The following is a 27,637-nucleotide window of genomic DNA, read 5'->3' on the forward strand; positions in this document are numbered from 1 at the left end:
ACGTAGGTTTGCCTTTCCTTAATCTTTCTTCTAAGATAAGTAGTAAGGTCAGTATTGCCTCACGTGTTCCAGTGTTTCTACGGAATCCAAACTGATCTTCCCCGAGGTTGGCTTCTACTAGTTTTTCCATTCGTCTGTAAAGAATTCGTGTTAGTATTTTGCACAAAACATATGCGAATGGAAAAGTTCTATGATGTGATTGCAGCTGCTCAGCATTATGACGTAACATGTTTCCATTGCATTCAGTGATTCCATACACGGGGTGCATATCGGCCAAATTGTTCAAATGGTTCAAATGGCTCTGAGCACTATGGGACTCAACTGCTGAGGTCATTAGTCCCCTAGAACTTAGAACTAGTTAAACCTGACTAACCTAAGGACATCACAAACATCCATGCCCGAGGCAGGATTCGAACCTGCGACCGTAGCGGTCTTGCGGTTCCAGACTGCAGCGCCTTTAACCGCACGGCCACTTCGGCCGGCCGGCCAAATTGTCATCAGTAAATCTATGCATACCGCTATATATCACTATCAGCATACAAATAACGCTGCTGGAAAACAAACCGGAGATGGAACCGAGCAGTACCGAATGAAAGCTTGAGGGCGTTGAGTACAGCAGACCATGCAGTCGTCAACCATGAGTTGTTCCCGGTTCGTTTACAAGCAAGACATACAGAGCATTTCGTCGAATTAGCATACATATTTTCAGTTTAATATGGATACAAAGGTAATTAGGATTACATTATTACACTTTCTTATATGTACGTTTTATGTAGTTTTGAAAAGTGTCAGTTTTGGTTTGCTGGATCTGAAGATGAATCTTTGTGATAGTCGAAACCGGGTAATCAATAATGCTTTTGTGTGATCCTGTAATAAAAAATGGAGAGATGGAGTGACTCACCCAGGGGCGTACAGTCTGCAGACGCCGTCTCGTCGGTCCCAGCCGCAGTAGGGGTCGGTGACGCACTGCAAGCAGTTGGAATGGCGACGGCCGCAGTCGGCCAGCAGCAGCTGCCGCACGCGCTCGTCCGTCGCCACGTACAGCGACGCGTGCTGCAACACAGGCGCCGAGGAAGCTGTAGGGCTGGACTACACGAGCACATGGCAGCAGAGTCAGACCCACGGGATCCATGGGTCGGTGCCGGCTGCAAAGTCTCTGAAGATGAGCATACGCATGCTAGCTCAAGCACTGATGTATCGAGTGACGAGCACGTCGTGGTGGGCATAAGCAGATACAATGCACGAAAAAAAAAAAGTACTTCTGGGAAGACGACGCCGAACCTAGTGACTGCATATGCCACCTGAGATATAGTGGACGTAATCTGCCAATAGATAGCATAGTGGAATAGCTACCAGAATGACAGTTTTGTCTCCTCAGTAATAGGGAATGCCCACAGCACGAAGGCTCTGTGTAGTGGAAACGTGTGAAGCAAGCAGGTAACCAAGCTCCTAAAATGCAATCCTGCTACCTGCAGCCATGAGCGCGTTACAAAGGGGTCAAATTATGATCTCCCGGGTGGCTGGATGGCCCTTTCAGAGAATTGTCACTGAGCCGTGGTAAAATTTGCTGTTTTGAAGAGCGCGCCGCAGCGCGTTGTGTGAAGCAATCGCCCTCCATTTCTGGCGGTGGCTCCGCTGTGACAATCGCAGCTTTGGTGTCTCCCACTGGTGGAAAGGCGGAAAGGCTGCCTGTTCGCGTGCATTTAAGGGGCGCTATCAGCTCGGCAGTCAGTCAGTCTGTGAGACTAGAGGGAGTCTGAGTGAGTCAGTCGGAGGCAGTTGGTCAGCCTGGGGAGTCTGTCAGTCTGGGCGAGTCTGGTCAGTTGGTCAGCGAAGTCTGTCTCTGATCCACATTGGTGAGGCGGTTAGTGTCTGTCGGTCGTCCGGAGTGCTAGTATGTGTTAGGCCGCCAGTCTGCTCGAGTTTGTTCAGGCAATGGGAATTGGCGGTTGGATCGATCGGTTGGTCGGTCGCGCACTGGGACACAAGATGACTTGTCCGCCTGGAGCGTCGGCGCATATGAGCTCGCCACGTGAGTCCAGTGGGCCGCGCCGTATAGCGAGGGGTAGTGGCTTCGCGGCCGACACGAGAGCAGCAGGAGCCAACCTACGACACCGGTCTGGCCGGTGCGAGCTGCGACGCCCTGAGACGGGAGATCGGCGCGCCTTCCTGCGTCCGTTGAAGCGGCTGGCAGCGGACGGGTCGGGAGAGCGTTGTGGGGGTGCTGCGCCAGGTCTTCGCCAGAAATGGCAGTTTATTAGAAGTTAAGCGATTCCTGATAAGTTGTTTCATTTACTTGTTAAATTCTACTTGTTTCTTGGTCAGTCTCTTGTCCCCAGCATGCTCGTCCGTCTCTCGTCCGCATGAGGCAGTTAGTGTCTGTCTGTCGGTCTGCCGTACGGTAATAGCTGCCTCTGTTATTTTGTCGGATTCGGTGTTGGCGAATTTATTGCTTAAAGGCCGAACTCTTGAAATATGTTTTTATCTTGCCTATCATCTTGCGAGGTGGTATATATGTAATGTAGAGCATGTTGTACATTTTATGTAAGTCTCCATTTTATGGGTTTTATTTTAATAGTCATTTTAGGTTATAAGGTTACCACACTTCCACCGTAAGAGTTCTTTTAAAAAAATGTACTTTCGGTGGCAAATAATTTGAGTGTTGTACCATTCCATCCCCCTTACGGGCTGCATAGTTTACGTGTTTGTGTGAATTGTTAAAAACCTTTCAGTTTAAAGTAATCTGATGTGTTGGAGATTTGCACCAGTGTACTCTTTCAGAGGTTGTTGTGAGCGGTCATGACTACGGCCGTGTTGAAAGGGAGCAGACAAGCTTGTCAGCCCGAAGGCTCATACTGTTAATATTATTCTTTCTGCCTCTAAACAGAATTGTAACTTGATATTTCGAGGGTGCTTTTCTGCTTATAATTGTAAATCTGTTTTTGAAAAAGCCTTTAGGAATAAAATTCACATTTGTTAAAAGTAATTTCATTTTCCATCAGTTACTTCCTGGCAACTACATCCATGCTCACCTAGTGCGATTAAATGTGTTAATGTTCTTGATGAATCGCTAGTATATAAAGTAAATTCTTTATGCAAAGATTTTTTAAAGTCTAAATTCACGGTTGAGTCACACTAGCTGGACGTGCAGCGTCAGCTGTGCAACGATGCTGGTATCAGTGGTCACGTGAACATTCTCACACTCACAGAGGAGGTTCTGGGTGTCCACGCAGCACAGACGCCCGTCAGGGTCATCGTATTGTAAGCGCAGCAGTGGCAGATCGTACGACTACCACAGCACAGATAAGAGAGCTTGTGAGCTCAGACTTGTCAACATAAACTGTTGGAAAGTGTTTATTAGCAGTGAGAGTATGGCCACCCACACCTCTTGGCCCTCTTCCACTCACGTCACAGCATCGACATCCACAGCTCGACTGCTGCCTTCAGGGCTTCACTTGAGGGATGGAACGGCGCGCCGTGGTCTTCAGCGATAATTGTTGACTCTTCTTGGACGAAAATGTTGCTCGTTTGCACGTACAACGTAGATTTGCTGAGCGCCGTCTCTTACAGTACATTCCAAGACACACTGGCTCCATCCCAGGGCTTAGTCTGGAGTGCAATAAGCTACGTTCACCTTTGGTGTTTCTGAAGCGGAGGCTAACCAGCGCTCGGTATGTGCAGAAAGTTGTTAGACCCGTTCTTTTGCCGTTCTTGCAACAAGAAGGTGATGTGTAAACAACAGATTTCAGCTACCAGTCGTTCTTTGGAATTTTTATTAGCAGATCTAGATTTCAGCTAGAAACTAGCAATTCTCAATGCATATCCTTTTTTGGTCAATGCATGTAATGCCTGTTGGTCTGGCTTTGTACACAGTTCATTGAATATTCATTGAGCATTCAATGCGTTGACCAAAAACGGATAGTGCATTGAGAACGGCTAGTTTTTAGCTGAAGTCTAGATCTGCCAATAAAAATACCAAAGGACGACTGATAGCTGAAATCTATTATTTACAAATCAAAATAACGCTCGTTGAGTGCAACAGCCTCTGAATGGAGCGTAACCTGATGAAGAAGGTGATGTGGTATTCCAACAGGATAAAGCTCGACCACACACTAACCGCGAAACTCAACGGGCTCTGCAAGACGTGCGACATTTTCCCTGATCAGCACCAACTCCAGCCGGCCGCGGTGGTCTAGCGGTTCTAGGCGCGCAGTCCGGAACCGCGGGACTGCTACGGTCGCAGGTTCGAATCCTGCATCGGGCATGGATGTGTGTGATGTCCTTAGGTTGGTTAGGTTTAAGTAGTTCTAAGTTCTAGGGGACTGATGACCACGGCTGTTAAGTCCCATAGTGCTCAGAGCCATTTGAACCATTTTTAACCAACTCCAGACTTGTCTCCAATACAGTATGTGAGGGATATACTACGACAGATGAGACGCGTGCGACTCGTCAACCAAAAATTCTTCCAGAACTACGTGAACAGGTCGAGCAGGCGTGGCATAACGTATCCCAGGACATTATTCGCTATCTGTACGACAGGACGCCAGAACCAGCGCTTGCATTGCCGTCAGTAGAGGCTACATCACCTGTTAATATGGGTGTTTTAGCATGGGTCGATACCTGATACTTCAGAAAAGCTTGCGCTAGTGATCTGTAAATATAATCACTTCATGAACTCCATATGCACTGTTGTATAGTAACTCATAAGTGAACTGAAAACTTCTAAAAGGGTGTACTTTTCTTCCGGCAGTGTATTTCTTAACAATCACAGCAACCACACGCTCTAGAATTATGCATCAGCTACCAGCTGTCTAGAGACCAGCACGTACGATGGTTGGCCAAAGTCTTAATTATCGTATCGGAAAAGTAAAGTAATTTTTTTTTTCAGGTGCACATATGCAGTCCCCTTACACATTACCGAGCGAGACGGCGCAGTGGTCAGCCCACTGAACTCGCATTCGGGAAGACGACGGTTCAAACCCACGTCTTGACGTCCTGATTTAGGTTTTTCGCTTAAGGCAAATTCCGGGATGGTTCCTTTGAAATGGCACGGCCGATTTCCTTCTCCATCCTTCCCTAATCCGATGGGACCGATGACCGATGATCTCACTGTTTGGTCCCCTCCCCCAAATCAACCAACCAAGCACTCCTGTTTCACACTGAATTCCTCACAGTAACGCAGCACGCAGCTACAAAAACCAAACCAAAGTGAGATACCCCAACGATAAAAATAGGGTAATTAGATTCCTACATTTGAAGTGAAACAATGCCACAATAATCGACGCTCATTTGATGGAAATGTGTTCCATCAGTGCACCATTGTATCATACTGTGGTTGGGTGGCGAAGGCGCTTACAGTGTGGTGAAACTACTCTGAATGACGAACTACGAAGTGCAGGAACAAGTCTTTGTCAAGACCGGCAATCATAACAGAAGTGGTAGTCCTGGTGCTCCAAGTTCGGCGTATCATAATCGAGACGATATCGCAAAATGTGAAGAGCAGTGGGCCTATCGATTAGTTTTCAACATCTACCACGACATAACAAACGTTCCGTGAATGCTCATACCAATCGAAAAAGCCCACCGAACGGGGGCATCAGCAGAATGTTGCAGCTTGTTAGGCCAATATAGATGTCTTCTTTACCGGACTAATTACTGCGCAGGAATGCTTGCTGTTTCGCTAAGAGCCCTAGAGAAAGGACCAAAACAAGCACTGGAAAGTTGTTGATTCTTTTGTATCCCACTGGATACAAACGCAAATTGTTCGTTACTCTCAGAATAGTCGCTACACAGTGCTCAGAGTTCAAACTGTTGCGGAACACGTGCACAAACGGCGCTAACAGGGAAAAGGCAATGCACGACTTCACCCAGCAAGCTGAAAGCCGAATAATTCCAGAGTTGGTGTCAACACCGTCGTAAACGGTATACAGTTATTACAAATTGTATCCAATGAGAAATCCTAGGCGAAATAGGCATCACAGTACTACAACGGTGCTTAAGCACTCCCGTTTATTTATGGATTTATTGGTCGCTGGTGTCAATCATTTAGCCAGAGAAGTGGTTAATGACAGACGTAATATACAATATTTTACATTGTATACTGGCAAATTAAATTACGCTAATAACAGTTAAATTTGATGTTATACTTCGTACATTCAACGCAGTCCGTATATCTCATGCTGATTTATAACTGTATGTTCGCTTCTTGGAGAAACCGGGATATACTGACGTAGTCCGCTGTGGAAAACTGCCGAAACAGGCCCGTCGCAGATGTAGTTGCAGTAGTAGTAGTAGTAGTATAGTTATTCGTCTGCACATATCTCTTACAAGGATATTGGATATGCATTAGTATTACATTTTGAGAACAACAAACATAAAGTAATTCGGTTATACAGACTTTTACGTGCATAAAGGTCTACTATAACAAGGATGGGACAGGCAGGTGGCTTATAGTAGCAACCATTCCGGCATCTGCCTGAAGTTATTTGGGGAAACCACGGAAAATCTCAGTCAGGATGCTGAAGTAATTTAGGGAAACCACGAGAAACCTAAATCAGGAGGGTTGAATGAAGACTGGACCTTCAGCCTCCCGAATACAGGGCCGGTCTGTTTAAAACAGTACTACGTCATTCGGTTCACAAGGTTACAGATTCGGGGAAGTCTTACTCCGACCAAGGCCTTGAGAAACTTGCGCTGATGGATGTCGTAACGCGAACATCCAAGTATCCCATGGTTTAGGTCTGCAGTCTCAGTTGGGTGCACCTCACAGTACAGCGCGAAATGTACATGTTAGTATGCAGACTGCCTTCCAGCCGCGGTGGCTGCTCACTTTACAGGGGCTGAGAGCCTAACGGCTTGTCCACATGAGCAGGTCTGTTGGCAGCCTCTGCTAAAGTGCGGCTCAGTGACTATGCTCTGGCCCTTATCAAGGTGACTAATCGATTCCATTCCCATACCACAGCCCGCTGACGGAATATCATCGTCGTTACTTGGCGCAGATTCCACAGATTCGGCACCACCGAAAAAAGCGAAGGCCCAAGCACTATCGGACGAGCTTGAGTGTTCTTTGGGACTGCTATGGCGTGGCACTAAGAGAGTAGGTCTCTAAGACGCAAACCTTTACAAGAGCATAATATGGAGACCGTTGATGAGGTTACGGGATGATGTGAAGACAAAGCGTCGCTGTAACTGCCCAAGAGGAGTTTTTTTTGCATCACGATACGCTCCAGGATATTTTTGAGCTATCAAAATTTGCTTTATCCCCGAATTCTGATAACATGGCACCAAGTGGTTCCTTTACCTTTCCTTGTATGTTTGTTGAACCTTGTATGTTTGTTGAACCAAGGTGGATCCTTTCCCTCCCCTGTATTTTTGCAAGGCACATATTTCTCTAGCACGTGGTGGATAATACCTTTAAATTCAGATGCTCAATATCTTTGAGTCGCCCGGTGAATGCTTGGAGCTGACTATGAAGATATTCATTAATGACACTTTTATTTGCTTTTCCAAACAAGAAAACCGTACGCTGTTTTTTCTTTTTCTTTTTTTCTTTTTGCAATTTCCATGGCAGCCACAACGACATTATGGTCGCTAATACCTTCTTCTAGATTAACTTCCTCACAAAGATCAGGTCTGTTTGTCGCCAAAGTGTCTAATATATTCCCATCTCGAGTTGGTTTTCTAACAAATTGCTCAAGGTTGTATGTTGAGAGCGCTCCTAGAATAACTTCACACGAAACTTTGCTTCAGCCCCCTGTGATAAACATGTAATGAACGCCAGATTGAAGTCTCTACCTGTAACTAATGGATAATTTGGATATTTATTTCCTATGTACTCAAGGCTCTCTCTCAAACGTTTTGCGACGTCTGTTGCGGATGCTGTTGGTCTATAAAAACATCCTAATACAATCGTCACTCCTTGTCTGATTGACGCTTTATCCAGACTTTCACAGTCCGACCCAGTATCTATCTCAACTGCGTTTAAACAGCTTTTAACTGCAATGAATACACCAGCTCCCATAGCGTCAGTCCTATCCTTCCTAAACATTGACCAATCTGAGTTCAAAATTTCACTGCTATTTATGTCCGGTTTCAACCAGCTTTCGCTACCTAATACAAAATTGGCATTACTACTGTTTATATCGGAGAGTAGCTCGGGGATCTTGCTACAGACACTTCGACAATTTACTGACATGAGATTTTGCATATTTAAATCCTTTGGAATGACATGTTTAGGCGTACTAAGAATTTTTACAGTTGTTACATCCACATCAGTATCATGAACTGGTAATTTTTCAGGGCCAACGTTTTGTTTCCCGTGGAGAGGAACCTAATCTAACAAACCCCCATGTGCACGCCACAAGTACTGTTCTACCCATGTAGCTGCTTCCTGTGTATACTGCATCCCTGGTCTGTCGAGGAGCGTCCTACAACCTTCCACTCCATAGCGTAGGTCGAGGAATCTACGACCATTTTCGTCACAGAGTCGACGTAGCCTCTGGTTTAGATTCTCCACTCGACTCCAATCCAGAGGACCCCGGTCCAACCTGTGTACGATGCTGCAAATCGTCAGCTTGGCTTTTGCTCAACGAGAGATGGAAGCTGCCTTCGCCAATTTAGCCAGCCGTCGAAAGGACCCAAGGATCTCCACGGAACCCCGACGACTGGCATCGTTGGTGCCGACGTGTGAAACAATCTGCAGCTGACTGCACCCCGCACGCTCGATAGTCGCGGGAAGAGCCTCTTCCACATCCTGGAGAAGGCCCCCCGGCAAGCACACCGAGTGAACGTTGGTCTTCTTCCCCGCCCTAGCCGCTATGTTCCTGAGGGGCTCCATGACCTGCCTAACATTGGAGCTCCCCATATTACAGGGAGTGTTGAATGAACAGTCTAACGGGTACAGAATACGGACTAAAAGTGAGCCGAAGTAAGACGACAGTGGTGAGGAGAGACAGAAATGAGATTAGTGGTAAACTTAACATCAAAAGTAGTTCCCACGAAATACACAAAGTTAAACAATTCTGCTACTCTGAAAACAAAATAACACATGGTGAACGATGCAAAGAGAACATAAAAATTAGCTTAGCACAGGTACAGAGGACGCTCCTGGCTAAGAGAAGTCTGCTTGTATCAAAGGAAGAAACTGATGAGAATGTGCTCTTGGAGCATAGCATTGTATGGTGATAACCAAGAAGTGAGGGATACCGGAAATGAAGAGAATCGAAGTGTTTGAGATGGGGTGCTATAAAACGAGGTTGAGAAATTTGTAGACTGATAAAATAAGAAATGCGAAGGTTTCTCCGCAGATTCGTTGAAGGAAAAAAACATACGGAAACAAAGACATCGAGTAGGAACAATCACGGGGACCCAGGTTCGATTTCTGGCCGGGTAGGAGATTTTCTCTGCCTGGGGACTGGGTGTTTGTGTTGTCCTCATCATTTCATCATCATCATCATCATTCGTGAAAGTGGCTCGATTGGACTGCGGAAAAGAACAGGACTGTGTAAAAATTGGGACTTTGTACGGGCGGCGATGACCGCGGAGTTGAGCGCCCCACAAACCAAACAACAACAAGAGACGGAATGCATGCACATGTGTTAAGATATCAGGGGTAAATTCCGTCGCACTAGAGGGAGCTCCAGAGGGTAGAAATTGCAGGGGAGGACAGAGACTGAAGTACATCTCAGAAATAATTAAGGGCGTGGGGTCTAAGGGCGGGTCAGAGATGAATAGGTTGTCATGAGAGAGTAAATCGTGTCGTTCCGCACTGAACCATTCACAAGACTGGGGTCCCCACCAAAAAAAGTATTTTTCTATAAAAAAAACCTCGTTCTGGAAAAAGCGAGTCCATTGAGATAATATTCTGAACACGGTCATAGTAACGGAAAATATTTCGTTCTATCAGACTTATTTCAGGGAGGTTACACTCTCGGCATTACTAGAAGGAACTAACCAATCGACAGACAACGTACAGAAAAGTGCCGTCTGCGTGGTGTTTACCAGCGGTCATTCGATACTGTCTTCGAGTAAGGAAACGAAGTTGCGAAGAGAAACCAGTTACGCGCTTCGCTGGCTGAAATAGAGTGCTTCTTGCTGTTCTGAAGTAATTTCCTGGCGCGATTTCGTTCCGGAGCCAATTACCGCAGTGCCGTTTGATTTCCGAGTCACGGACGGTACACTGCGCTGCGAGATTGGGGCCGAGCGGAAACTGCGTGCGACAGCGTCGTGGACCACCGCACGACGCCGTGTCTCGGCGGGCGCTGATTGTCTCATAGCCGACCAGAAGCTGTGGTAGCGCTACCTCCTCACTTCAGCCCAGCCTACCTCGCGGAAAACGACCGACTACGTTCCTCACGAAAGAGCAGTACACCATGGGATAAGATGGTGCTAACAGAGGAGAGGGGGTGAGTCGGAGGGAAGATGCCAATGGCGAGGGAGGTGTGAATTGACGACGGTAGTGCCGATGGTGTGGGAATAAGTGTCGCGATATGATGCACAGGTAACAGAGACAACGACGGCTGGATGCATTTTCTATACCTGTACATCAACGAACATATTCCGAAAACCACTTTGGGATGCGTGGCAAAGGATAGTTAGCATTGTAACACATGCTGGGGTTAATTTCCTTTCCAAAAGGTCAAAACAAAATGTTTTCTACCGGTTCATTAATATTTTATAAGTAAAACCACCTAGATCGCTACACAAGCTGTCTATTTATTACGACGTTCTGGCATCAACCATCATCATATATCGACAGTTACGAGAGTCATTCCAAAAGAAATACACACATTTTTGTAAAAATACAGTTTTCACTCCGAATGCCTGAAAGTTTTACAGTGTGTAGATACATACTTCCCGCTTGTTTTGAAACTTAGTTCAACCTGTTCCCCTGAGTGGCGCCGTCACAGCATGTCTTCAAGATGGCTGCTACACTTGACGTTCGCCGGCCGAAGTGGCCGTGCGGTTAAAGGCGCTGCAGTCTGGAACCGCAAGACCGCTACGGTCGCAGGTTCGAATCCTGCCTCGGGCATGGATGTTCGTGATGTTCTTAGGTTAGTTAGGTTTAACTAGTTCTAAGTTCTAGGGGACTAATGACCTGAGCAGTTGAGTCCCATAGAGCCATTTGAAACAGCCACTTGACGTTCGTCAGAAGCAACGTGCTGTCATAGAATTCCTGCGCTGTCAAAACGACAGTGGGAAACATCCACAAGAGGTTGAAAAAGCTGTATGGAGATGCTGCTGTCGATCGCAAGACAGTTAGTCGGTGGGCAAGCAGGTTACGTGATGAAATCGGGCACGGCAATATTGAGGATTGTCCTCGCAGCGGCAGGCCTCGTACTGCACACACTCCAGACAATGTGCAGAGAGTTAACGAATTGGTGACTGCTGACAGACGCATCACAGTGAACGATTGGTCACGCTACGTTGGGCTGGGGGAAGGAAGCGTGTGCAGAATACTGAAAGTGTTGGTGTTAAAAAAAGGTTTGTCCCAGGTGGGTTCCCAGGATGTTGACAGTGGCTCACAAAGAAACAAGAAAAACGGAATGCAGCGAACTTTTGGAACAGCACGAGAATGATGGAGATGAATTTCTTGGAAGAATTGTGACAGGTGGTGAAACATGGATCCATCATTTTTCACCACAGATGAAGTGGCAATCAATGGAGTGGCATCATGCAAATTCACGCAAGAAAAAAAAGTTCAAAACCACACCTTCTGCTGGAAAAGTTATGGCTACTGTGTTTTTCGATTCCGAAGAGCTCTTGCTTGTGGACATCATGCCAAGTGGAACCACCATAAATTTTGATGCATATGTGACGATACTGAAGGAACTTCTAGCTCGACTGTGTCGTGTTAGACCACATCGGCAAAAGCAGGATATTTTGCTGTTGCACGACAATGCACGGCCACATGTCAGTAAAAAACTATGGAAGCGATCACAAAACTCGGATGGACAACACTGAAACACCCGCCTTACAGTCGTGACCTGGCTCCATGTGACTATCAACTCTTTGGGAAACTGAAAGACTCTCTTCGTGGAACAAGGTTTGAAGATGGTGACTTCCTTTTGCACGCTGCCAAACAGTGGCTCCAAAAGGTTGGTCCAGAATTTCACAGTGTGGGTATACAGGCGCTTGTTCCAAGATGGCATAAAGCAGTTGAGAGGAATGGAATTTATGTGGAGAAATGAAAATACTGTTCCTAAAGGATGTATCTACACACTGTAAAACTTTCAAACATGTAGAATGAAAGATGGACTTAAAACAAAATAGTGTGCATTTCTTGTGGGGTGACCCTTGAAAGATGAAAGGAACCTAAGGAGTGAAAGGCGTTTGCTCCACAACAACGAAGTCCAAAAATTTTAGGCGGTAAAACACATATTTTAAGAGATTCGTTCACCATGAACTTTGAACTTGCGAAACAATTTCGGCGTCAGTAACAAGATCCATACCTAACTAGGGGCCAGAGTGGAGGATGCAGCCTTCATATTTTACTTTTATTTTGCTGCATCACACACCGATACCATCCTGCAGGCGTCATACAGCTGACAACAGAATTGCAAGTTTCTGTCAAATGCTAACAGTGATCGTTCGAGTTCCGGCAAACCCAGCAGTGCGCGCCCGCACAGCCACACCTCGCACGGCTTTGGAGTAAGAGCGCCCTCTGTCGCTGCAGTACAGCGTGGCTGGCGGCAGCCACTCAGCCCACTCACATCTGGAGCCTCTTCGCTACGTGAAGCTACGCAGATGACGCCTAGTCGTGGATCCATCTCCATCTTTCGTACTTCAGTGAGTCTTCGTACACTTGGACAAACACAAGTCAAGTAAATTCTCTGTTCGTTGTGTCATCTTGTTCATTAATCATTTCCACTCCTGCGCAGTTTTTCTACAATGACGTTGTCACTCCACTCTGTAGCCCACTTCTACAAAGTCATAGACGTCACAGTTTGTTACTATTCAGTTTTTCTTTTCGACTTATAAGTCCCTTCCAAAATATTTGAATTTAATATCAAATATTTTTTATAATATATTTTACAATTCGACATACTTAAGCGTATTTTTTGCCTAAGTTTTAGTACATAAAGCATAATTTTTACTTGTTATACACCAATAATTTTAAGAGCATGGACTACTTTTATAATCGCAAATTTCTGTTATTGTGAAATGCATTTAATACTACAGTTTCATGTGGCTGTGATACAGATATCGTTAACAGAACCAGTGAATACTTTTTGTCAAGTTTAGGTGAACTCCACATGGACTACATGTCCCCATCTGAAAATTTTATGTGTTAAGTATGCAATAATACCTATTTAAATCGTATTTTACAATATGACTGTGTATATTTGTAACGTAAAATACGTTTCTCTTCTTACGAGTATAATTTTTTTAACCAGTCACTAGTTGATACCCTGTTTAAGTACAGGTTTTAATACTCACAAAGAACTTAGCTTCTTAAGTCCAGTAATTTTTGGTGAGTGAACTTTTGAGTTATTTATAAACTCTTTAAATTTTTGGAGTCTGATGTTGTATAACAAATTCCTGTCACTCTTCATGTTTCTTTCATCTTAAACACAGATGTATGATGATGGCAGATGATGAAATGTGGTAATAAACACATTTTGTTTAGCAATGTAGATCGTTTTATTCATAAACTATTCATAATGACTGTGGACCCATATATTGTAGATTTGTTTCTTTTATTAACAGGTAATTAAAATAGAACATGAACAACAAGGGTGCAAATGCACTTCCCATGTACCACTCTTGAAGTTTCTTCTATTTATGTCTATAATCTCCATCCAAGGAAACAAGCTACAGCCTGCCTACCAGGGAATACTCAATACACTCACAGATTTTGTTTTATGCTCTACATAACAGTGACTCAGCTTATAAATATTGGTGTGGTATTGAGCTGAATCCTTTTGGAATTCAACAAATGCTGTAACCACCTTTTTCCTGGAGCCATGGCTTTCAAAGTGTCGTGTGAGGATAGAATGAAACAACGTTTTTGGAATCTATACTGGTTGGTATGGAAGAGATCATCCTGTTCAAGATACATCATTATATTTGGGCTAAGAATATCTTCTAGAATTCTACAACAGACAGATTTCAACAAGGTAAAAAGTAGCACAGAAACACTGTGTGATGAGGGAAGTGTTGCATAATAAAAATTGTGATGATAATTTAGTTTAATATAAAGACTTTGGTAACTAGTAATAAGACATTATGTTCGGCTATGAAGAATTGGATAACTTCATGTTCTACTGAGCCACTCAACAAGTTGAAATTTACTGTAGCGATGATTTTAAAAGTTACTTGGGTAAGTAGTATTCATACAGGTATTAAAATAGTAGTCCATATTTTTAAAGGTTGTAGCATAAATCGAAACAAGAAATATTGTCCAGTATACATGCTTATCTTAAGAGTTACGAGCACTTTTTCATCTCTGTTACTGTGAAACACATCTTTCTACTGGAGGCCCTTTGCTATATGGACCATCTACAGACTGCAGTAAACAAATGAGCAGACAATCCTCTGTTGTGTCCCTGGATACAGCATGCAGTAAACGTCTGTTTGTGTTGTTAGTGTAAACTTTATTCACAATTCTGGGTAAGTTGATTGCATATATCAGTTCCAATGAAACCAATGTGTATTATAATATGTTTGTTGAATGTTTTTACCAGCACAATGGAAGCCTATTATTCTGCATGGGAATACACAACCATGATCTTCTGTTATGATAGGACAAATGGAAGGAACCATCAAAACATTTCCCTTGCAAAGTAACAGTCTTCCATGATGCTAGTTAGTGCAACACTAAATCTATAATCCAAAAGCATTTCACAAATTAAAACATGAACTGGCTCTATAAAAAGTAATTTATGTGCTTCAGTTACCCATAATTATGAATACAGTTTATACTAACAACACTAACAACATGTTGTATCCATCAACAATAAGAGACATGTATCCTCATTTTCTTTCCTGCAAACTGTAACTAAGAGCTTGCAGTATCAGCGATGTGATTCCTAGCAGTAAGCCCAAGTTTGCTGAGCACTTTTGTCTTGTATTAGTGCAAGCTACAACCTCTCAAAATATAGAATAGTTTTTAAGATGCTGTAGTTTATTGGTGGCAGCCATATACAGCTGTGGTGACTTGAAACATATCCAGCCACGCAATGACTGAGCTACTCATACCTTAGAGCTTAGAACAGAAATTCAGTGTATAGCAATAAAATGAGATAATTCACAATGGCTGGCTGAAAGTGAATATATATTCCCACTTGGTGCAGCCGAAACTGGCAAACTGAAGGGAAAGAAAAGAAATTAACAAAGTTGAAAACATTAGGAGTGATTTAATAGTCATTGCTGTTTTTTGATTCAATAATTATTTTGATTTCTTAATGCTTCTAATGAATCATAATCTAGTTATGCAGCATATCACCTAATACTTGCACCACAAATATTGTGGAAATGGAAAGCGCTATTGATGTGTGGGTTTCACAGATGGATTGATAGTCAGCCAATTAAGAGGTTGTCTTAATACTTAGAAATTGTAGTTTATGAGCAAACACACATTTTTTTAAAAATGGAACAATGCCTATTGACATTAACAAACCGAAAGCAGAGTAAATTAGAATGTCAGTGGTGTGCATTGCAAGATTCTAGTGTGAGTCTTTTACAACACACCTTATTTTGAAAAGTTCCCACACTGGTCCTTGTACAACACCTATGGTAGTACACACCAAAGAACAACACAAGTGCATACATCAGTTATGTGGATTTTGACCAGTAATGAGGCAACTGACCATCACAGGTTGTGTTCAAAATGACCACCCAAAACATGCTTCAAGTTTGATATGGAACAACTGCTGTATGCAAGCTAGCCTTGTAGTGGAGGTACCCAAGCAAGCTGCATGCCATTGGGTTTAGTTGGCATATTGTTGTACACAGTGTCTCTCAGATTTTCCCACAGAAAAAAGCCTACAGGTGTCAAATCCAGGGAAAGGCTGACCAATGTACAGGCCCTCTATGTACTACTTTGTGCACAAAGGACTGGGCAGCCATCATGTTTGTACCACAGGTTCCTCCTAGTCTGCAGAGGAACGTCTCCCAGCATCTGTGGAAGATGGACTGTTAGGAGGATGTAATGCTTGTGTATGTTCAGTGCTCCATTCATGAAATAAAGGAAGTCATGGTTCACTATCCCACACCACACATTTACATTCCATAGATGATGATATTTCACCTGATACTGCCAGCAGGGATTGTCAGCAGACCAACAGTGCATGTTTCAGCAGTTTACCTGGCCATGATTGGTAAATGTGTCTTCATCACTAAACAATATGTGTGATACATCTGTAGTATCCTGTCTTAATGCCGATGCACAGAAATTAACACGATTCTCATAATCCTCTACAAGCAGCTTTTGATGGAGAAAGATGTGATAGGGATGAATACATGACTTTGGAGAATCTACAGGACACTTGCCTGACTCATGCCACTTCCTGGTGCAATTGCATGGGAGCTAGGTCAGGATCAACTGTAACAGCAGTGAGAACCTTATTTCCCCCTCTTCTGTGGTCACTTGTTTCCTTCTGTTACATTGTCTAGGAGTTGCATTACTACCTTCACGTAACTAATTATAGAGATTGATAAATAATTGTTAAGATGGTTAACCTCATTTGGGATTTCTTGCCACGTACACTGTACAAGAAGGAACTTCATTCTTCCTACACTCTCCATACACAATGAGCATGTCGGCTTTTTCTGCACTGGTAAATCCCATCATCCATTCACAACCTGCTCTTTGGACTGTCACACAATAATTAATTAGCAATTCGCATGCACTCAAAGAATATACAAGCACATGGTAAGCAAACATAACAACATCATACCTATAATGACACAAACAAATGTTAGTGTGGAAACTTTCCGAAATATAATATCTCATAAAGGACTTCCACTAAAATCCTACAACAAACACCACTGACATCCTAATGTACCCTTCTTTGAGTCTGTTAATGTCAATAGACATTCTTGTATTTAAAAAATTGTATGTTTGCAAAAAAATACAATTTGTAAATTTTATTATAATCTGCTTATTGGCTAACAATGCACATTTCATTTTTGCAATATTTGTGGTGCAAATTTTAGGTAATTCACCATATATATATTCTTATTATAAAGTAATACTATATAAAATAACACCTTCCTTACTGCATTATTAGAGCTAAGATTTAAAAAAAAAACTATTACGCAGAGATTTATCAATATATAGACTTTATTGCGCAACCTGCTTAATACATATAAGAGGGTAGGTTTTCAAACAGCAATAAATAAATAAATGAAATGCTAATGGCTGCATGGAGGCAATAAATGGCTGCTTACCAGTGCCTGTAGTAACGATAAGATCACAAGGCAAGCCTCAAATGAAGTTCTCTAGTGCCATCATACTTCAGACAATGTTTGTCATGATTACACTGTCCATTAGGTGTTGCAGGGAGAAGTGAGTGAGTGACGTCTGTGGTAGATTGAGACTTTGGCACATTTCCTGAGTGTATTTATGTTTAGTTTAAAGCCTCACCTTTAAACCACAATGATGCTGAAACTGCTAGACTTCACAGTGATAAAATTTAAATATATATATATATATATATATATATATTTTCTCCCTCATTTTCCTTTCTTTTGAATTCTGGTGCATTTTTATTACAGATAAATCTGAGCAAAAAAGTAAATAGGAAAAACAGAAATATAACACAAGAAGCAGATATAATTTAAATAACAATAATAATTGTGAAATATTTGCAAATATTTTGGCAAAATTTTAAAGTATTCTGAACAAAGTCATAAATTGTAATGCCCCAATTTTTTTGGGAATCAAGAAGAACATATGCTGTTAATCACTGAAAAAATGAGAGAAACAATTAAAACTCTGGAAAATAACGAAGCCACTGGGGAAAATTGTATAACAGCTGAACTTCTGAGATGGTCACAAACAAAAATTATAAAACGTCAGCAAACAGTAAAGCAGAAGACTTATCAAAAGAATGGAGAGTCATCTTAATACATCTTCTTCATAAGATGTGTGACAAAAAAAGACCTGAATAACTATAGACAGATATCCATCCTATCAACTGCCTGTAAAATCTTTACTGAACAGAACTGAGAAACCTGTCAACTGGTAAAGAAACGGATACTACAGGGGCCTTCGAAAAAGTGCATACAGCTCAGAGTATATATTCAATGCAAAATCTATAATCTGTCACAGATCACTCAATTTTGCAGACATTGTTATTATATTATTTGTAGATTTCTAGAAGGTAATCTAAATACTTTAGAATAAATACTTTTGTTAGCTTATCTTTGGTCCTCTTCAATTACGTGTTAGCAAGAAAATTGAACGAAAAAATAAAAGAACATCAAATATCACACACAAAAGTAAATGTAAATGCCGTGTGGCTAGGGTCTCCCGTCGGGTAGACCGTTCGCCTGGTGCATGTCTTTCGAGTTGACGCCACTTCGGCGACTTGCGTGTCGATGGGGATGAAATGATGATAAAGGCAACACAACACCCAGTCCCCGAGCGAAGAAAATCTCCGACCCAGCCGGGAATCGAAACCGGGCCGTTATGTATGACATTCCGTCGCGCTGACCACTCAGCTACCAGGGGCGGACACAAACAAAAGTGAAAAGTAAGGGACAGTATACTGAAGTAAACTGCCTGGAATTTACAGACAGTTCTGTATATTACCATATTACCTGAGAATCTAGAAGAAGCAGATATACAACGTAATTCTTTGGAGCGGATAGGAAGTATAGCAGCTTGAAGAATTTCTGGAGAGATTGATGAAGTAGGCTAGAAATGGTCCAAAAGTTAATTTATCTAAGAGAGATAATTCAAGAAAGTGGCGTAGAGAAATAAATGAGAGGACATAGGAAATGGAAAGTGCTTGTGGAATAATGAACAAAATATACAATAAAAACTGCGTATCTAGAAATGTGAAAATAATGCATTACAGCATGGTTGTGAGGCCAAACTGCTTCTACACAAATGAATGCCTAGTACTGAATTATGAATCAGACAAACTTGAAATATTAGACAGAAGATTCGTGAGGAATATTTCTGATCAAATAAGAAGCAAAGAACACTGAAAATTAAGTAGCAATAATGAAATATAGAAGGAAAAGAAACAAACAGTAAAGGAAATATGACTGTCTTTTTTTTTACATTTGTTCAAGATGAACAACAGTAAGTTGACAAAACAGATCTTTATCTCTCAGTGGGAAAAAAATTAACGAGTTGCATCCATGAATTAAAAAGACTTTAGAAATACATAACATAATAACAGAAGAAGTAGCAGCAATAGAGATTTTCAGAGGCTAAATGTCAAATTTGAAGTGGTCTCTAGTTGGTAAAAATGGAAGCAAAACGTATTCAACGTTTTGTAGCGAAATCCTTAGCAACTTGACGTCCACTTCATCTTCCAACTCCAAGGAAGATAGAAGAATTTTTCAAAGGTTAGCGAAGTACCGCTCAGTACTGCCGGTTTTTCGTTTCTGTACCAGCATCGTTACGTTACTCTTAACATTAGTAACATGTCGATAGTATGAATCGAATCTCTCAGTTGAGCTACTAAGGAATATATCACCGACCCACACTGTGGTTCAGTTTCGCTCCATTTATTTATTCACAAAAAAAATGGCTCTGAGCACTATGGGACTTAACAGCTGTGGTCATCAGTCCCCTAGAACTTAGAACTACTTAAACCTAACTAACCTAAGGACATCACACACATCCATGCCCGAGGCAGGATTTGAACCTGCGACCGTAGCAGTCACGCGGTTCCGGACTGCGCGCCTAGAACCGCTAGACCACCGCGGCCGGCTATTTATTCACAGTAAGTTCGTAAAAAATGAGAAGCTTATGGATACTAATACCGTCAACGTTTGATATCCGATACTGATGACAACTTGTTGTTTACCTCATTCCTTAGTTATTGCCTGCTGAAGCAGATTTCTTAGCAATCTGATAGCCAGATAACCAATAATGTAGATTCTCGAAATCTTTGCCTCCACAAAGATTGGAAACATGCTCCATGATTCTTATCTTATTACCGAGCGAGGTGGCGCAGCGGTTAGACACTGGACTCGCATTCGGGAGGACGACGGTTCAATCCCGCGTCCGGCCATCCTGATTTAGGTTTTCCGTGATTTCCCTAAATCATTCCAGGCAACTGCCGGGATGGTTCCTCTGAAAGGGCACGGCTGACTTCCTTCCCCATCCTTCCCTAATCCGATGAGACCGATGACCACGCTGTCTGGTCTCCTTCCCCAAACAACCAACCAACCAATCTTATCTTATTCCTCCCTGCGTGACAGTTGGCCATGTGTCCTTCAGTGACCGTTGACGTTCTTGGTTTGTTTTCTTTCTGACGCTGATAGGTCTTCCATCTTCTTCGACATTCCTTACAGTCTATCGCATAAGTATTTTGTCCCGCTGATGCGGTACATCATATTCATGCATCTTTCAGGAGTATCGATCGTCTTCCAAGTTCCAAAATGTGTATCATACTATCGTCGGTCAGTGCAAAGCTTTCGCAAGACTTTGTCGATTTTTCTGAAAACAGCACTAAGTTGTCTACATGTGCATCCAGACAAATTTCACTGTCTAACACTACACGTTAACTGACGTAATATAAGCAGTTAGTAAGAAATTCAGCAGAAGGAAAGATGGAAGAAAGAAAGACGACACGATTCTAATTTTCAACTATGGAAGGTCCAGAGATATCACACAGATACTACTTACGACGTATAACTAACTTCGGGTGTACCCCAAAGAAGTGATAGAGAATGACTACTGTTCACATTATACACTGGTGCGCTACATTTCGCATGCCGTGTCACTGCCAAGTAAGATGGCTCGATGAAGCATGGACCACAGATAGAAAGAACTCCTTGAGTATAGTGCAGAAGATAACTGAAAGAAACAAGCAATGAGACGAACAGAAATGGCACCCTTATTCAAAGACAATAATTACACTGAAGTCACCGCGATTTATGTTTCTCTCCTGAACATTGTAAAAGGCGGGACGTGGTTCTTAACTGGACTGTGATCACCAGGAGCGGCAGTGTCTGCTCTACAACGTGCTCCAATGCTGGCCATAAGAGTGATGAGGGCGGTCCATTCGTCCACCAACGAGTTTCATAACTGATTGATGGCCGCTGATCCTCGCTTCCCACGCCCGGGTTCCCGGGTTCAATTCCCGGCGGGGTCAGGGATTTTCTCTGCCTCGTGATGACTGGGTGTTGTGTGATGTCCTTAGGTTAGTTAGGTTTAAGTAGTTCTAAGTTCTAGGGGACTGATGACCATAGATGTTAAGTCCCATAGTGCTCAGAGCCATTTGAACCATTTGATGGCCGTTGATGGAAGTGGGCTTGCTGCAACACGTCTCAATGACTCACCCCACACCGTCTTGATAGGATTTAAGTCGGGGAAACGGACAAGCCAGGCAATTCACCACATATCCTCTCGTTCCAAAAGCTCCTCCATCTGCACAGTTCTATGTGGTCGTGCATTGTCCCAAAAATGAGGTCATTAACGAGTGCACTCTTAAAAAGACGCATATAGGGTAGGGGTATAGTGTGACAATAACGTTGACCAGTGCACGTACCGTGTTCAGAGGTTTGGAGGTCAGTACACCCACCATAACAACTGGACCACCAATGCGATCATGTTTGACACTTTTCGAGGGACATTACATGTTCCCACTTCCCGCCATATGAGGGCACGTAATGCGCCCAGGAAAAACTGTAGAACACGATCGTTTTCGTGGTCCAGGCCTTATGGTGTGCCGTGGCATATGTTGCACGGGTGTGCTCACCTCCAAATCTTCGAACACGATACACTCACTGGTCAACGCTATTGTGACACTGCACTCCCTCACCATGTGCGTCTTTTCAGGGGTGCACGTGTAATCTGCCCTGACTTCATTTTTATGGACAACAGCGCAGGCAGAGTTGGTTTTGGAATCAGAGGATATTCGGACTCACTTAAATCCCATCGAGTACGTTTGGGATGCGTTGGGGGAACCTATTTCAGCACGTCCATTCCACCAGTGACCGTCCAGCAACTGGTAACCGCTCTGGCAGAGGAATGGTATGCCCTGTCAGAAGAACTCCTTACCTATCTTGCGGCCACCACGGGAGCACATTGCAGACCATGCACTGCCATGACACATCCTATGGAGAGTCATGTCCCGCCTTTTGTAATGACCAGGGCAGTGGCGGCTGTTGTGTAAGAACACGTGAAACCTAAGTTTTGACACCTTGCGGATTTGTTGGTTATTTTTCTTTGAATGCTGTTAAACGTAATGTAAATACGGTAATCTGAAATACGGGGCATTAAATCTGCCACGCTGTGCAACATAGCTCCTCTAGACTCGGTGAAACTTGGCATCACGTTCGCGAGCACACCTTCACTTGTGCACGTTTTAAGGAGCTTCTGCGCATGCCCAACTGTAGTGACGTAATTGCCTTACGGGCCAAATACATTTGATAAACAATGTGCCGATGGCCAATCAACAACAAGTTTACGTTAATGCCGTGAGGTGGAAGCACACTGCAATAGACGTATCCTGGTTCTCTTGGCAGATATGGCAATTTACTCACTATATAGCAAAAATTAGATTGGACGTCAGTATTTGTTGTAGTTACGCTCATAGAAAAACCTATTTGTGGGATTCTGAATGAGATACAGTATATTAAGCTTTGCATTTCATCATACAGTAATCCATTTGAGGCACTGAGTACCATAAGCACATCATCGTCCATTGTGAGATTGTAGCATTGATTCATGCTTCTGCCATCTGCTGATCTTATGGTGTATCAGGTTTATCTGCACTGCAGGTCCACATTGAGCGTATATGTGAACACTCATGGTAAATTTTCTCATTGATGTATCTGCAATTCACTTAAACCTGGAGGGTCGAAGATGATGTGCTTATGGCCCTTATGGCTCTCAGCGCCTCATTTGTATTCCAGTCAAGTGACTTTGTTGGTAGATAGTACTACTTGAATTTAATACTTTCTGCAAAAGGCAGTCTGTGACTGGAGTTGGTTGTTTACTGTGCAGGAATCGGCTTTCCTGTACAGTGTCAACATGAAATCTGATGAACCTGTATTAAGCGCTAACAGAAAAGAAAATTACAAGTAAAACTTAGCTGCAAAGGAAGTAGCCCCCCCCCCCCCAGACCAGATGCGTTGTCTGAGAAAGTGACGAAATCAAATAAGTGTGGTTACATGCAAACGTTTAACAAAGAAGTGTATGTTAAGGGAATGATCTGTGGGAGCAACGTAATAATGTCTGATTTTCAGCCCAGAAGTTAATTAGTAACGTAATACACGTATTGTGGATGTTATACGTTTGTCCGAAAAAACAAAAAGCTCGAAAATTCCCTCTTACACAAAAATGCGTAACGGAGATTAGTGAAAGCTTATACATTATTTCGTTCTTGCCATAAACTGTACCTAATTATCTACAGAATTCCACAAAAACATTTCTTCCTTTTTTCATTATTGACACCGGCTGAAGTTGTATAAATATGTTGATAAGCATCACTGTTATACAGCATATGATATTAATTTCGTTTTGTCCTATTCATCTGAACTTAAAAATTTGTTAAGACCCAGAATGTATACCTACGATATGTCACTGGACCAGGGGACCATCATGAATCTCGGTGACTTCAGTGTAGTATTGGCTTTGAATAAAAATTTGGTTATTGTTTTTTTTCATTTACCTTCTTTACCATACTGTAGCAGATCTTTCTACGTATGGTCCAGGTTACGTAGACTCTTGTTACTTGGCTGTGACACATCACGCGGAAGTTACTTTCGTCCTTACGTTTTGCACACCAATGTATTACCTAATGTCTCAGAGTCCGAAGCTCTATGAAGCCGTTCGACGATACAGAGAAATAGCAAAGATGGAAAATTGTAGCGAAATGTAGGAAGACTTATAGAAAATCGCCGTTTTGTGCACGAACTGTCAGTTGAACTTCAACACAAACAAATGTACGGCAATCCGCATAAATAGACGGGAAGACCCGCATTCTATGGTTACACGATTGTCGGATAACCACTGGGAGCAGTCACATCACCGTTGAATATCTGCAAGTTTGGGTAAGAAGAGGTTTAAAAGGGAACTACCATATAAAAGTAATCGCAGATAAAATAGTTTTCAGGCTGACAAAAGAATGGTCCAATCTTGATTGACGAAACATACCCTGAAATTTCTCTCGCAGGCAGAATACACCGTAAGAAATGCGCTATCAAAGTTTTATCTGCTAAGGCGTACTGCAAGTATTTTTAAAGTAACGTTGAAACTCATTTTTGCTGCATGAAGAACCGCTTATTAACAGCTGTTAGTACAGCCCTTTCTGCCTAGCGCACGAATCGGCGAATGAGTAGATACCCATTAATACATTCAGGTACTACACAGTAATTAGTAATTTTATTTCGACAGACGCAGAATGGAGTAAGAAATGGCAGTGGTCGTTGTTCTGCATATTTTGCTGTATACCAGGGGGCCAGCTGCCATTGTTAGTTCATTACTTGAAGAAAGCTGAGATTTTTTGCCACAGTTCATTTCGTGTTGCTAATAAACGAAGTGACCGGCAGCTTGCATTTAAGCAGTGGGTTTGGCCGCGGCAACCTCCCATAACGATAATGATAAAAAATATGAAGGAAGCCGAGACTTTGTTGACACGTTTTACGTTGTAAATCGAACGGGAAAAAGTAGTCATCTGACTATGTTGTGGGGTATCGTACGTAAGTTTCAAGCGTAAACCTGCGAAAAATATGCCCAAGTTAAATGATGCTATGAAAAACTGAAATTTGGCTAAGTGATAGTTAACTAAAAAAGTTTAATGATAAAAATAATTAGCTGCATTTTTTGCAGTGGAAAAGTGCTCAACCGACGACTGAAAGATACGGCGCATAGCTATGCCATATGGGCCATAAGGGAAACCCGTGTCCACATTTTGCACGGCGCATCTGGCCGTTAGCCCCTCTCTCTCTCTCTCTCTCTCTCTCTCTCTCTCTCGCGTTTCCTCACACAAGCGTCTCGTCTGCTCCGAAATCACTGCGGCCGAGACCAGTGCTGCTTAGAGAAGTCTAGTGTTGAAAGTTTTTGTATATTTTGCTCCAAAACGTATGGCTCTCCATGTCTTTACTGGATGCGACTATAAGCTTTCCATTTTTCAAGAAATGGAAGAGCCGTTCACAACAATTACCGCAACACTCCGCAGTGTACCTCGATAATTTCATTAAACTAAGTGACGTAGCTGGCTGAGTGTTGGAGAGTACGTTTCAAACAATGGAAGAATATGTTTGTCGACTTCACGATTAAAATAAAAATAGCACTGTTAACGAAGCAAGGGTCGCTATGTTTTTGAAAACGTACGTCTTGCAAAACGACAACATAGGTCGTCTGCCAACAAAAAATATTGACAGGTCCGCACTGCCACCTTGCAAAATCGAACTGCAGAAGCATTTGCTTCGAATGAGCACACCGCTAATATTCGTGCCCACGCGCATATTGCTCTTGCAACTGAACAGCACCCGACAGATTACATCTGGAAAGAACAAAACAAATTTTTGTTTAAATGGTTACACGGCGAACAGCTACCCTCTTCGCTTAAGAATATTACCATCGAAGAAGAGCACAAAGTACTGCAGGTTAGAATTCTTCTACTCTCTGCTAATATTTCCTTATTTAAATGTAATTTTTTGCTTATTGTGTTCAGTTTATTAAAAAAAATGTTACAAGATAACGTATACTCCTCAGCCGTTGTAGTGAAAAAAAAAATGATGTGTGACGAGGGCCTCCCGTCGGGTAGACCGCTCGCCTGGTGCAAGTCTTGCGATTTGACGCCACTTCGGCGACTTGCGCGTCGATGGGGATGAAATGATGATGATAAGGACAACACAACACCCAGTCCCTGAGCCGAGAAAATCTCCGACCCAGCCGGGAATCGAACCCGGGCCCTTGGGACTGACAGTCTGTCGCGCGGACCACTCAGCTACCGGGGGCACACTGTAGTGAAAAATAAAAGAAAACGCCCCTGCGCGCATAGCGTCGAGCACTTTTCCATCGCACAAAACTCAGTGCACTATTTTCTCATTAAACTCTTTAAAGTTAACTATCACTTAGCCAAATTTCAGCTTTGATAGCATCATTTTACCCAGGCATATTTTTCTCGTGTTTCCACTAGCAGCTGACACGTAGTACCCCACAACAATGTCAGATGACTACTTTTTTCCATTTGTTTACAACGTAACAAATGTATAAACAAAATCTCAGCTTTCTTCATATTTTTTATTATTATTATTATTATGCTTGTGTGGGAGGCTGTCGCTGCTACACGCGCCTCAAAATGGTTCAAATGGCTCTAAGCACTATGGGACTTAACATCTGAGGTCGTCAGTCCCCTAGAACTATGAACTACTTAAGCCTATCTAACCTAAGAGGCCCACTCCGTTTACTAGCATTAGTAAATAAAGTATAGCAAAGAATTGTAGTTTCCCTAGTTTTGGACATTAAAGGTGGCAGCTGGTTCCCAGACTATGACGCAGCCGTGTCCAGAACATGTAGCGCCAAGTCCAAAGTGCAGACACGTGAATTTTAAGCACCTAAATCATACAAAAATGTCTCAAATCATCAATTTTCTGAATCAATTGCAGTTCATATCGACAGTTATCAGTTGGGATTCCGTAGAAACACTGGAACACGTGAGGCAATACTGACCTTACGACTTATCTTAGAAGAAAGATTAAAGAAAGGCAAACCTACGTTTCTAGCATTTGTAGACTTAGAGAAAGCTTTTGACAATGTTGACTGGAATACTCTCTTTCAAATTCTGAAGGTGGCAGGGGTAAAATACAGGGAGCGAAAGGCTATTTACAATTTGTACAGAAACCAGATGGCAGTTATAAGAGTCGAGGGACATGAAAGGGAAGCAGTGGTTGGGAAGGGAGTAAGACAGGGTTTAAGCCTCTCCCCGATGTTATTCAATCTGTATATTGAGCAAGCAGTAAAGGAAACAAAAGAAAAATTCGGAGTAGGTATTAAAATCCATGGAGAAGAAATAAAAACTTTGAGGTTCGCCGATGACATTGTAATTCTGTCAGAGACAGCAAAGGACTTGGAACAGCAGATGAATGAAATGGACAGTGTCCTGAAAGGAGGATATAAGATGAACATCAACCAAAGCAAAACTAGGATAATGGAATATAGTCGAATTAAGTCGGGTGATGCTGAGGAAATTAGATTAGGAAATGAGACACTTAAAGTAGTAAATGAGTTTTGCTATTTGGGGAGCAAAATAACTTATGATGGTCGAAGTAAAGAGGATATAAAATGTAGACTAGCAATGGCAAGGAAAGCGTTTCTGAAGAAGAGAAATTTGTTAACATCGAGTGTAGATTTAAGTGTCAGGAAGTCATTTCTGAAAGTATTTGTATGGATTGTAGCCATGTATGGAAGTGAAACATGGACGATAAATAGTTTGGACAAGAAGAGAATAGAAGCTTTCGAAATGTGGTGCTACAGAAGAATGCTGAAGATTAGATG

General features: G+C 42.6%; 1 protein-coding gene across 3 annotated transcripts in view; it reads right to left on the reverse strand.

The window, feature by feature from the left end:
- The window catches only part of LOC124622155 (semaphorin-2A-like), a 1,077,868-nt gene that overhangs the window by 48,985 nt on the left and 1,001,246 nt on the right, over positions 1-27,637 (reverse strand). For all 3 annotated transcript variants that reach the window (XM_047147795.1, XM_047147796.1, XM_047147794.1), the window contains one exon: positions 902-1,053. In XM_047147795.1, the coding sequence (XP_047003751.1) occupies positions 902-1,053 (152 nt within the window). The remainder of the gene's footprint in view (positions 1-901; positions 1,054-27,637) is intronic.

The sequence above is a fragment of the Schistocerca americana genome, chromosome 7, assembly GCF_021461395.2.
Source record: "Schistocerca americana isolate TAMUIC-IGC-003095 chromosome 7, iqSchAmer2.1, whole genome shotgun sequence".
Taxonomy (NCBI): domain Eukaryota; kingdom Metazoa; phylum Arthropoda; class Insecta; order Orthoptera; family Acrididae; genus Schistocerca; species Schistocerca americana.